Below are 13,294 nucleotides of genomic sequence, written 5' to 3'. Positions count from 1 at the left end.
GGAGTAGGAAGTCTCAAAGACAGAGGAAAAACCCCAACCAAACTCCAGCTCGCTCCCCAAGGCTGCTTTGATGTGGTTTTCCCATTCCCGGAGGCCTTATAAGGTATCGTGCCTGGATTCTGGGCTCTGGACTGGTGCTGGCCGCACACCCTGTGCCCGGAGGAGCTGGCCTCTCTTCCTGGGGCCCAGTGTGGGGCAGAGGAGGGGCTTTAGGGCCAGCTGATGGGGCACCACTGGGACTTAGGAAGGTGGCACATCTGGGCCTGAGAGGCCACCAAGCCAGGCCACTGGGCAGGAGCAGCCTGGCCCCAGGTCTGGTGGAGCAGGGGCTCTGGAGACCCAGGAAGGTCTTTGATCAGAACTTGCAGAAGAGGCTGAGGCCCACTGTCCTGGAGGCTAGAGGGGAGGGGCCTGGGACCACGGGCAGAGTGACAACTAAGTAGACAAAAGAAATGGAGGAGGGTGGCCGCTGTAGCCAAGCCCCACATGTGGGTTTCCCAGGTGCAGTGGTGAAGGGTGTGGGCTTGGGCACTGGCACTGGCACTTACTAGCTGTGTGACCTTGGGCAAGTCACTTGACCTTTCTGTGCCTCAGTTGTCTCATCTGTAAAGCAGGGTAGTCATGGCAGTCCTTTGGAATACCTGAAAGGATTGCCACGAGGGGGAAATGCAGCCCCCTGAAAACCGTGTGCTGGGCAGGATGGGGCATGTTTCCAGGTGTCTGTGAGGCCACCTGGGGTCTGGCGAGTCTCTCGGCTCGTCCCAGCAGTGTTCTGGCCACCATATGATAACAATAGCAAGAGTAATAAACAGTAACTACTGACCTGATGAACCCCATTTCCACTTTCAGCTGCCCTGCTAAGCGCTTCACACGCAGTGACTTCCTCACTTCTCACACTGCCCCCCTCAGATATCCTGATTGCTGTCGCCCCTGTTTACGAATGGGGAGACTGAGGTGCACTAGAGATAAAGTTCCTTCCCCCAGGTGGCGCAGCACATGTGAGGCAGAGCTGGGATTTGAACCAAGGTCTGACCACCTCCAGTTCCATGCCCTCTGCACGGGGGCTCCCAGTGGCGCCGTCGAAGGTCGGAGTGTGTCTCCCGGCAACAGCTGCCTTCCCGAAGGGTGGTGCCGAGGGCCTGGCCCTGGCCCTGACATGTGAGGCTGCCAGCCAGGGCTCAGCTTGAGGGCAGGGCTAAGTCCTCAAGTTGTGGGGAGCAGCAGGGGAGCTTTGAGTCTTGCTAGGCAGATGGGAGCCATTGACCACTCACCCACTGGAGCTGCTGGCTGGACTATTTTTCTTGCACTCCTTTAGGTGTGATCCTTGGTCCCTGGTAGGTGCCAGGACTCCTGGCTACCTCTGCTCCCATGCCCACAGGAGCCCTGGTTGCATGAGTAGGAGTCCGGGCTGAGGCACCTGAAAGAGCTGGCTTGAGTCCCCACTCCGCCCCTTGCTGGCAGGTGATCCAGAGGGGGTCGCAGCCTCTTGGAGCCTCTTAGCCACTTAGATGCAGGGCTGTGGGGAGGCCATTCTCCGGAGCCTCCTGTGAGGATCCCATTGGTCAGTACCTCGCACACTGTGAGCACTTGGTAAATGATGGGTGACTGTCATCAGCACTGTTTCTGGTCTCATACGGTCCTTCAGGGTTGAGGCCTCTTTCTTTGTAGATAATAACGGTAACGATTATACCTCTGACTTTACAGTTTGCAAATCATTTTAATGAGCATCTATTTCTTGAGAGATGGAAAGACCAGGGCTGTTGTGATGATTCAGGGGGTTAATAAATACACGTGTACACAGTTGGCCCTCCATATCCATGGGGTCTGTATTTATGGTTCAGCCAACCATAGATAGGAAATATTTGGAAACAAAAAAGCATCCGCACTGAACACATACAGACTTTTCTTGTCCTTATTCCCTAAGCAATACAGTATAACAACAATTTCCATAGCATTTACACTCTGTTAGGTATTGTAAGTAATCTAGAGGTTATTTAAATATAGGGGAGGATGTTTATAGGTTATATGCAAATACTACACCATTTATATATGGGACTTGAGCATCTACAGATTTTGGTAGCCTCAGGGAGTTTTGGAACCAGTTGCCCGCAGGTACTGAGGAATGACTGTATATATAAAGTGTCTAGCATGGTGCCTGACACATGGAAAATGCACAGTAAGTGTCAGCTCTTTGGTTATTATTGTGGTTGATGACTGTGCCCATTTTACAAATATGTAGACTGAGGTCAAAGGCGAGGCAGGCGGTACAGCCAGGATGTGATCCTGTGTTTGGCTCCACATCCCACATGGCTTCTGGCCTAGAGACTCAAAGCTCTAGGAGCATGCACACTGCACACCGCAGACCCTGGCTGTGTGGCTCAGCAGAGGGGATGCCCTTTTTTTTTTTTTTTTTTGAGACGGAGTCTCACACTGTCACCCAGGCTGGAGTGCAGTGGCGCAATCTCAGCTTACTGCAGCCTCTACCTCCCAGGTTCAGACGATTCTTCTGCCTCAGCCTCCCAAGTAGTTGGATTACAGGCGTCTGCCACCACGCCCGCCTAATTTTTTGTATTTTTAGTAGAGACGGAGTTTCACCATGTTGGCCAGGTTGCCTGACCTCGTGATCCACCTGCCTCGGCCTCCCAAAGTGCTGGGATTACAGACGTGAGCCACTGCGCCCCGCCGGGGAGAGAGAATTTTTGCAAAGTTGAGCATTGGCACAGCACAGTGCGTCCATGGACCATGGCTCCAGGGAGCTTTCCAGTGTTCTTCAGAGCAGGGTGCTGTTGAGTGGTGAGAGGCCTATCCCGGAACTTGCCAGAACTCTGCTTTCTGGGTGTGTCAGAGAGCTTGGTCCTCTGAACAGGGAGTGCTGAAGCTGTCAACGGTGATGACTGGGGTGCCTTGAGCACACGTGGTCATCGTTATAGGATCCCACACGGTTGCCTTGTTGGTGGCAATGTCTGGAGTCTTTAAACTCTTCCAAGTGTGCCAGTAAAAAGACACGAGTACTCAGACGTCTCATTGATGCTGTCACCCGGCTGCGGTGCAGTCAGGGTGGCAGGCGCAGAGCCCCCCTCTGCAGAAGACCTCAGCGTGAAGAGGTGCACAGATGCTCTTGAAGACCGTTGCCTGTTCCCTCGAGGAAGCTCTGCCTACCAGCCTTTCAGGGGACGGCGGCACCCGTCTTTCTCCTGCATGAAGGATGGGCTTTAATTGGCTGCTGGGGCGTCCCAGCCATCTAATGATGCCACCTGTGTGCATCCCTTTCCTGTCATCGTCTCCCAGCTCCCCTGTCAACTCGGGCTCTGTTAACACAAACAGCCAGTTTACAAGCCCAGGAAATGTTCGATGATTATAATAATTGGCGGAGGAGGAGAGGGAAGCCATCCTGACTCGAGGAATAAAGTAGCCTGGTTTTGAAGTAAATGGGACACCAGAGTCTGAATGGCCACATTTTAACAGCTTTTAAGAAAGAGTGTGTAATGCCCTAGAAAGATTTGAAAGAAGAAAGAGAATAGCCACAAAATGTTAGCTGTTTGTCTTTAAAACAAAAAACAAAAAAAAAGCAAGAGGCTTACCTCCAGCTGTGTCCAGTTGATGAGATCAGCAATACAAAGCCGTGTTTTCCTTTTGTTCATCAAGATGAGGACTGGCTTTTTTTTAAGCATCATCTGAGGTGCAGATTTTTTTTTTTTTTTCTCCCAAGGAAAGGGTTGGGTTTTTTTTCTCTCTCTCTCTTTTATTTTTACAAAGAGAAGTTGGTGACAGCTGCTGAGTTTGGGCTTTTTTATTGCTTGTCATTTTGTGTTTTGAGAAGCACTACCATAGCATTATCATCCCCCCAAACCCTTGTCTGTCCTCCCATAACAGGAGTATTTCCTAAAGCGGGTTTCTTGGGACATGAATCTTGTGATGCTTTTGAAAAATGAAGCTCCATGGTCTGAGTAAGTTTGGAGAATGCAAAATATGCCAGCACTTGGAGATTCACAGTGTTTAGAACCATAGGAAAAGTCCTGATAAGTCCTGCTGTAAGGGATCTTGTTTAACTTTGTTTAAAAGAATCTTCTTTGATCATGGAAGTCTTCTGGCAGAATACCAATAAATACAGAAGACAGTTTGACAAGGTATGGTCTAGCTTCTTCCATATTTGGAGTTATCCTGCTAGGGTGGGTCAGACAGATGGGGCCTTTGTTGATATCCTAGAAATTTCCCAGCTTGTGGACCAGCAACACTCCCCTCGCTAACTTGACACCTCCTGGTCAGGTTAGTTGGGATGAGATCCCAGATATCCTTAACTCACTGGTGGGGAACAGGCAGGGTGAGTGCAAGGAATCAGGCTGGTTTCCGGAAAGCATGTGTGTTGGTGAAATATGGGAGGCATGATGGAAGACCAGGTGGAGCCATAGCCTGCAGGGGCCTGAATGTTGTGGTGACACGTGTGCATTTATGTTAAGGGCAGGAGGGACCCACCTTGGTGCTTAACTTTTCAGGTGCGATAGGATCTGCCTCAGTTGACCTGAATTCCCATCAGAAGAATCAGCCCAGGGTCTTCAAGGCGCCACTTTTAATGTCTCAGCACTGGACTCCCCCTAACCCCTGCTCAATGCCTCTGCTTTGTCTTCTAGGAGCTCGTGGGCGACGTGTTGAGAGACACGCTCAGCGAGGAAGAGGAGGACGACTTCCGGCTGGAAGGTACTCGGAGTCCATTGCTCTCTTCTCAGCAGCAGCAAGTGGGGGAAGCTGGTGTCCAGCTGGCCGTGTGCCCTGCATATTCCAGAAAATCTGCAGACGGAGGGCACAACAGGGACCTTGTGACTCTGGGTGGGGGTGGACTAGAGGGTGAGATGGAGGAGAGGAGTAAGACTCAGATGTGGCACTTCATAGGTCCAAGCCCAAGTCGGGGCCTGGTCACGTAGGTCCACGTCCTGACCCTGCACCAGATTAGCTGGGGGACCTCGGACAGGTTGTTGAAACTCTGCTGCTCCTCTGGGGATAATAAGAGTGGCTGCTCAGAGTGGTGTGTGAAGTGTGATCAGGCAGTGCTGGGCATGGAGTAAGCATTACACACAGTGCCTATTCCATTTCGTCCATCATGTCACTCCCTTGGCGCATGAGTGCACACACACACACACACACACAGCCAGCCTCTCACCTCTCTCCTGTGTCGTCCTCCTTCCTTTCTTGAGACGGGGTCTTGCTCTGTCACCGAGGCTGGAGTGCAGTAGGTAATCATTGCTCACTGCAGCCTTGACCTCCTGGGCTCAAGTGATCCTCTCACCTCAGCCTCTCAAGTAGCTAGGACTACAGTTGCACGCCACCATGCCAAGCTAATTTTTAAATTTTTCTGTAGAGACGGGGTCTCACTATGTTGCCCAGACTGGTCTTGAACTTCTGGCCTCAAGCAACCCTCCCACCTCGGCCTCCCAAAGTGCTGGGGTTACAGGCATGAGCCACTGCACTTAACCGCTGCCTTCTTTCTTCATGGTGAAGCGCCGTGTTGTAGAGAGAATCAGGATACTCAAGTAGAGGGTCTGCTGGCTGCTGGTGTGCTGGTTTGACTTTGCGCAGGCCACCCCACCTTTCTGAGCCTCAGTTTCCACATCTATAGAATGGGAACAAGGGCCTTTGCCCTGCTTGGCTCCCAGAATTGGTGCCAGGAACGGATGACAGCGTGAAGCAGAGTGTTTGCTGAATGGGAAATTTTAAATTCAGAAACGGGAAGAAATCACCAAATGGAGGGCTGCCTTACGAGAGTAAGGAAGGATATCTCTGCTGAGACCAGGCAGACAGCTGGCTGGAGAGCTGGGGGGCCATGGTGCAATGGTCTGCAGAGGGGGATCCAGGCCTGCAGGTGTCCGAAGGGCCGCAAGAGGAGAGCAGACTGTTCTGAGAAGTTCTTAAGGGGAGCCTGGGCCAGACCTGAGGACCGTGGCCACTTCTGGCCTGAGAGCTGTTATAAATATAGAATCTTCACTCCAGCCCAGGCCTGCTGAATCCGATCTGCATTTTAATAAGCTCCCCAGGTGACTTGCATGCACACTACACTCGGAGAAGCACTGTTTGAAGATACTCACTCCGTTGCCTAGAAGTTGGAGGCAGGCTGGAGAGCCAGGTATCTAGCAAACTTTGTTCAAATGTAAGCAGGCCCCAGATCAAGGGGGAGGAGTCCTGTGAACAGAAAGCTTTGTGTGTGCATACAGTCTGATATCTTTTACATAAAAGAAGGCACCAGACCATCCTCAGGAGTTTCTTAGGGTACCACATATGCATATGACTGTGGATAGAGGCCTAGACAGATGATAACCATAGCTCTTTCCAAACATGGGAGGAGACTTAAGTCTGTGTTATCTGCATTTCATGGTTAAACTTTTATAAGAAGAACATAGTTGGGCATGGTGACTTATGCTTATAATCTCAGCACTTTGGGAGGCTGAGGCTGGAGAATTGCTTGAGCTCACAAGTTCAAGACCAGCCTGGGCAACATAGCGAGATCCTGTCTCTATTATCAATAATTCTAAAATTATATTTTTTAAAAAAATCAAAAAAGATAATTGTGTATTCCTTATGAATTTAAAAACTAATGTCAGTATTTAAAAGTGAAAACCGTAAATAAGGCAGCAGGAGCAGAGCTGCTCTGGTTGAGTCGGGTGGGCATTTGGACCTGTCCGTGTGGCCCTTAAGACCCCATGAGGGACCCTGGACCCAGTGGCCATCTGTGGTCCTCTGGCACCCTTGGTCCTGTGGTCCGAGGCCGCCCACCCCAGGGTGGGCAATATGGTGTGGATGGCAGGCCACCACATGGCTAGGTCTGGTGAGAGCAGGTGCTACTGAGTTCTGGCCACAGAAAACCAACTGTCTGCTCCGGACCTGGGACTGGGGGGTCCCTCTGTGCTACTGGCCAAGGGAGAAAAAGCCGAGTCCTGAATCTCTTCTTTGTCTTCCTGTTGGCCAAGTTCATTGCCTCTTGGCGGGCTGGAGAGCTGTTTAAGAGAGAAAAAAGGCCATCTGAGGCGTGAAGATAAAAAGAAGTCTTTTAGCCATCCCAGGAGAGGATGGCTTTAGCTCCCGCGTTGTTATGTAAAGCCGGCCCTAATCCAGCGTCTTAACCGCCTTAACTGGCCAGCTGGGAGCGGGAGGGATGGGAGATTAAGGCTGGGCTTGGTGCGAGGGCCAGGGCTGCAGAGCTCCTTTTGAACTGGGGAAAGAACAAAGTAAACATCAAAAGTCCCAAGCTCTGAGAGCTGGCTGGGCGTGGCGGGGCTGGTGAGGTGAGGCTTTCGTGGGGAGGAGGGGAGAGGGCCCCCTCCTCAACTGACCCAGCTAGGGTCTGAGGACCAGGGAGGGGCGACCCCATGCTCACCTTCAGCACACACCCGGCCTCCCTGCCCCACAGCTGGGCAGCACTCCAGGTAGTCGCAGCCTGTGGCTTGGACCCCACGGGGAGAATGGGTGCCAGGTCGCGTTCTCCTGCATGGCCTCCAGGAGTCACTGTGTCTGAGGGTGCTGCAGCCACTGCTTTGTCCCCCTCTCCCATCTCCCTCTCTCCAGGAACCCCCTGCCTCTCACCTGGTGAACCCTGCCCCCGCCCAGCTTCTTGGCTATCTCTGTGTCTCACCTCTGGGCCTTTGCTCATTCTCCCTCTGGGTCCTCAAGTGCCTGGTTCCTATCTTTCCACTTCCCGGCATCTTTCTCTAGGAAGCCCCCTCTGCAGGGCGTGGTCTAGCCTGCAGGGTCCCTGCTTCCTAAAGGAGATGCTACAACCACTGAAGTCAGGCAGCCCCTCCTCCTCAGGACCAGGCCCGGGCCTCCCAGCTTCCTGGGCAGGCCTTGCTTTGCCCCTGCCGCCCCTTCCCCACTGGCCTGACGTGCAGACGTGGCAGCCCTTGGGGTGGTCTCTGCTTCCTCAACCCAAGGGTGGATGTGCCTGGAGTTGCTCGTTCTGCCCAGCAGGGAGCAGTGCTAGGACCGAGACCTGGTGGGGGCTTAGCAGCACTCTGGGAACTCAGGTCCTGTTCAGCTCTGCAACGGTCCCTAACTTTGCCTTCCTCATCTCTCGTCCCTTCATTCTGACTTTTTATGAATTTGCAGCTCAGACCCCATTCTAGCCTGGCTTACCCACACTCACTATGTGACCTTGGGCGGGTCACTTCCCTGTGGCTTAGTTTCCTCACTGGGTTCCTTGTAGCACTTCTTCGCCAGGGTTATCGTGAAGACAGTGAGGTGATGGATGTAGGTCCCAAGGGTGGCCCTGGTACAGATTAAGTGCCCAACACACTTGAGCTGCCATGATTCTTGTTTCCTGGGTTCAGTTTTCTTGAAGAGGCACCAGCCCATGTTTATAATCATTTACCTAACCCAGATCAAAGACGGCCTCTTTGCAAAGCTTCTTTAATCCTATTAGAATCTCCAAAGGCCTCCCCGTGCTCCCAGTGCCTGGAGTAGGGTCTGGCATGCTGTATGTGCTCAATAAATAAACACTCACTGAAGAAGGAAAGTCAACACCGTGTAGTCACTGAAAGCAGACGACTCCTCCCTCTGCCTCACTGAAAGCAGGTGACCCCTTCCTCCGGCCTCTCAGGCAGGTCCTATGTACCTGTGTTGGGGCCTAGGCTAGTCCGTCCAGGCTCCCAGGGGTCAGATGTTGGGCAAAGGGACTTGGGAGGCCTATAGTCTCTTTCATTGGTAGTTGGAAAACTAAAGCCCAGAGAGGGGAAGTGACCCGTCCAAGGTCACACAGCAGACTGAGAACAGAATCTGGCCCCTCACTCCTCGCCATTCGGTATGTGCTGGGCATTTGCTGCAGCTAGGGGCTTTGCTGGGCCCTGGGTTCACAGTGAGCAAGGTAGGCAGGCCCATTGGTCACAACATTCACAGGAGGGAGGCAGGGATGAATATGTAAATCTGAGAAAGAGCATGGAAGTTTCTGGTAGTGGTTCTCTGCTAAGAGGTAAAACCCAGGGAGAGGTAGAGTGAGGAGGCTTTTCTGAGAAGGTGATGTTTCACCTGAGATGCAGATGTCAGGAAGGAGCCAGCCATGGAAGAATGTAGGGGGAGAGCAGCTAGGAGGAGTGAGCAGAACCCCAGGGTAGAGGGAACTTGGTGTTTGGGGAAGAACAGAAAGGAGGCCGTTGTGGCATCAGGAATGAGAGTGGGGCGGTCGTCAAGTGTGGGACCACGCACTTGGGTTGGAGAGGGTTGGGTGGGTGACTGCTGGATTCTGACCTGTTTTAAGAAGCGAATTCTGGCTTCTGGGAGGGACTGCCCATGGGCAGGGAGGAAGGGGGCAATGAAACCAGGAGGTGATTGCAGGGTTGCAGACGAGAGGAGATGGTGCTGGCCTAGTTTGGGAGCTTGGGGGGGAGAAGTCCATGAGGCTAGGGGTTGGAGCTGGTGAGAAGGGAGTTGAGGGAACGATAGAGATCAGGGATGCATCTTAGACTTTTGGCTTCAGGAACTAAGGATTTGGCAGTGTCACTTCTGAGGTGGAGGTTTTGGCAGGTGACCATCAAGTCTCCTGTTTTTGGACCTGTTGGGTTCAAGATGCCCATTTAACATCCAAGGAGAGGTACCGAGGAGACCGTGGGATACCTGCTGATTGGAGCTTGGGGTTCAGGGAGCAGTTGGGCAAGAAACAGAGAGAGAGCGAGTTAAGACTTCTCAGGAAGTAGCCACGGACACTGCCTGGGACTCCCGGGCAAGGCTCCCTAATACACAGGGCTGGCGGTGGCTTCCTAGGAAGGCTGGGAGGAAGGGGAGTTCACGGGAGGGCAGCAGGGACCCCCAGATGGAGGGGCAGGTGCCTATGCCCTGCCGGCTCCTCTCCCTCAGTTCAGAGCCCGTCCTGTCGGGGGGTGTCAGCGGCCCTGACTCTCCACTCCCCTGCAGTCCCCCCAGAAGCTGAGTTGCAGCGGTGACAGAGAACAAGCGGACTTTGTTACCTTGGCAGTTTCTCTCAAGTCTGCTCCTCATAAAAGCTCAGCTGGAACAGTGGAAATTCTGACTTGTGTCAGATACCGGAGAGGCTTTAATAGTTTCAAGTAGCTCGGGGTTAGATTGTAAAAGCTGAATTTCATCACATGTTTTAACTTGGGTGGGGACGGAGAGGGGAGAGTGGAAGGGACATGATATTTTTAGCCCACAGAAGGCTTTTTCTCCCCTTTCCCCCTCTCTCTCTCCCGGGGCTTCCCCCTCCCTCCCTGAACAGATGTTTCGTCTCAGTCCTGTTCAGATCTCAAAGCTGAGTGGCCACCAGCCTTATGCTCTGATGAGGAAAAAAAGGCCAGAATGTTATTTGTTGAGAAGAATTTCCTCCCCCACCCCCTTTTCCCCCTTTTTTGTTTCCCCTCAGTTACAACTGGTCCATAAGCAAAATCTTGTGGCAGTAAAATGCAGCTGGGAGGCAGGATGGTGGAGAAGAAGGCCCTGGTGGCATTTCTGGTCTCAGGAAGGGGCAGACCCCCACTGGTGAGAAAGCTGGACATTGCCCTAGAGGGCACTGCCCTGGGTGAGTGAATCACTGCTGTGGTGCTGGTACTGGTGGTTTTTCCTAAAAAGCAGGATCTCAGAAAGATGGATGTGTTAAGTCAGGATTTTTTCGGTTCTTTTGGACACTCACTTACACTTTTGGCTCATGAAATTGAAAAATCCTAGGGTAGATCTTGCCTAAAAAGGCCTGTTTGGATTCTGGAGCTAAAACCGTGTCGTGGACACATGCACGCACACACACACACTCACACACGCACGTATATTCACACACTCACACACGTGTCTCTCTCGCTGCCCCTCTGCGTCCCTCTCCATCATTTCTCCCTCTGTCCCCTGGTAGCTTCTCCCCCACAGGTGGCGAGGGTGGCATTCCCCAGCTCTGGGCACTCCCATCCTATGAGCACAGCCCTCTCAGGTGGAAGAAAGTTCCCAGGTCACAGTGGTCCTTGCACATGTCAGACTCACTTTACTGACCACTTTACTGGTCACTTGACCAGGGTAAATCTAGGTTTTGTGGGACCTGAAGCTTTCGGGGGCTAAACCAAAATAAATATCTCACCACCTCAGTCTCTCCTTAGCTCATGTCCAGAAATACCTGTATTTCCCCCAGTATCACCTCACACAGGCACAGGATGTCAGAATGGTTAGATGACAATCTTAATAGATTGAGGATAAAATGCCTAATTTGGAAAATGTTACAAATACAAACACATATGACCACATAGACACCTTCAAAGACCCATTCTGACTTGGAAAGGGCCCATATAGGTGGGAGGGCCCAGAAGTCTAGCTTCATTAGCTTCTCCATAAACTCTCCTTTCATACTGACCTAGGACCAGCCACATGGCCTTCAGGATGAAACAAGCTGGGTCAGGTGGGGGTACTGAGTGCAGTGCGACCCTGGAGTGGGATCAGTCTCCATAAACTACATAGACTGAGAGTGGGGGATGAGTGGCTCTGCGGAGGAAAGCCAGACGCTATTATCAGAAGAAGGAGGATTGTTGGACAGGCAGGAACAGGTGTCAGCTATTGTGGTCTGACAGAGTGGAGAGGCCAGTGGTTGAGGAGTTGGGAAAATGGGGTTTAGTTCTCTTTGTTCCACAACTTCTGGGTTCAAATCCTGGTTCTGCTACTTACTGTTGTTTCCTTTTGATGAAGCTGATGATGCTGATGATGATGCAGCACCTATAGTGTGATAGACACTGCCCTATAGACATATATATCTCAGGGTATATATATTGGGCTGACGGAAGATTCAGATGATTAAGTGAGTGATATAATAATGGTGTAATAAGGCTCACTGAGCAGGGAAGCCTAACCTAGCCCTGAGGGTGTGAGAGCATGCTGCTCAGAAGAAGGGAGGCTTAAACTGAAGACTTGAAGGATGAGCGGGAATTGCAGAGCTGGAAAGAGTGTTCTTGGCAGGGATGAGAGCATGGCAGGCTCAGAAAAGGGAACGCAGTTCCACAGAGAGACAGGGCTGAGAGGCAGCAGCAGCCGGGTTGTGGAAGCCTTTGGACCCCTCCTTAGGGGAAAGGGGGCCAGCGGAGGGGTTTAAGCAGGGAAACGGCGTAATCAGTTTTGGTTTTTAGGCTTAGTTTCCTCTTTTGCACAATGCCAACAGTAGCACACTCAGTGTTAAGAGGACTTAATGGAATAATGTGTGGTACTACTAACTTCACCAGCCTCTCCGTGCGGCCCAACAAAGTGTGTGGCTGTGTTTACAAACAGAGGTGGGATCACTAGGACCCTCATTCCCTGCGGAGAGCCTGATACAGATACTGCAAGAAACCATTTGGCCTGGAATGCACATATGATATCTTTCTCTTTTTACTGGCAGCAGATTTACCCGCCTAATTATATTTGGCAGAGGCTAATATTAAAATTCATCTGCATTCCCTCGAACAGCTGCTGTCAGAAGGTTGCGGACTCAAACATCTTGGCAAGCAACCCTGAGACTGAAATATTTGCAGCAGATAATCTGTACGTGGACAATTGAGAAAGGACTGTGGATATGTCAGGGCGAGCATCCAGACTCTAGCAAGGAAGTTCTGGCTTGTGTTAAATCTTACATTGTATTCACCGAGAAGAACTTGCCAGGTAACTAGGCTAAGAGAGGGGTCTGCCATGCATTTGAAGTGTTAGTAATTTCTGGTCTTTAGTGGGGCCGATTTAGTCATAACTGTGTTTCAAATTTGTCTCTTCTTTCCAAGTTTCATATGCACCAGGCCTTTCTGTATTGTGTTAAGATAAGCTGGCATTTACTGGTATCATCCCAGGTTTGGATTTTTACCTAAATTTCAACTCCCCACCTCCCCATGGCACTTCCCAGTCTCCATGAAGGCAGAAGGTATGGCATATTTGTTATGTAGCCAAGCTTCCTTATGCCTACCTGTAGAATGTGCTGTAGTTCAGCAGGCCTGGCAGAATCTTTGCCCTGTGCACGGATGGGAAGCGCTAGGCATTGGGCAACCCGGGAGCAGAGGCCTAGAGGGCCCCAGATCTCAAGAAACTTGCTTCCTGGCTGTGCAGATGTGGAGGCTCCTGTGAGGCAATCAGAAGGTCCCAGATAGGAGTGTACAGAATAGTGCTAGACTGAACGGCGGGAGACAGCACCCCACTAGCTCCGGATGCATTCGTGCAAATCAGAAAAAAGCTGCCCCTCCTCAAGACACCTTTCTGCCATCTGTCCAAAGGATGTCATAAGCAATACACATATCTAGGGTATCGGTCATGTGAGTGGCACCACCTGGGGATGTACAGTGCACAGCCTGCTTCTTGGAGCCGGTCTCCTAGTGACCCCAAG

The 13,294-nt window shown here is 51.7% G+C and overlaps 1 protein-coding gene across 1 annotated transcript in view; it reads left to right on the top strand.

The window, feature by feature from the left end:
- NKD1 (naked cuticle homolog 1 (Drosophila)) overlaps positions 1-13,294 on the top strand; it is a 95,350-nt gene that overhangs the window by 65,512 nt on the left and 16,544 nt on the right. The window contains exon 3 of the mRNA XM_011988656.1: positions 4,629-4,695. Coding sequence (XP_011844046.1) covers positions 4,629-4,695 — 67 coding nt within the window. The remainder of the gene's footprint in view (positions 1-4,628; positions 4,696-13,294) is intronic.

This window comes from Mandrillus leucophaeus, unplaced genomic scaffold, assembly GCF_000951045.1.
Source record: "Mandrillus leucophaeus isolate KB7577 unplaced genomic scaffold, Mleu.le_1.0 Scaffold333, whole genome shotgun sequence".
Classification (NCBI taxonomy): domain Eukaryota; kingdom Metazoa; phylum Chordata; class Mammalia; order Primates; family Cercopithecidae; genus Mandrillus; species Mandrillus leucophaeus.
This window is presented reverse-complemented; position numbering and strand designations above follow the sequence as displayed.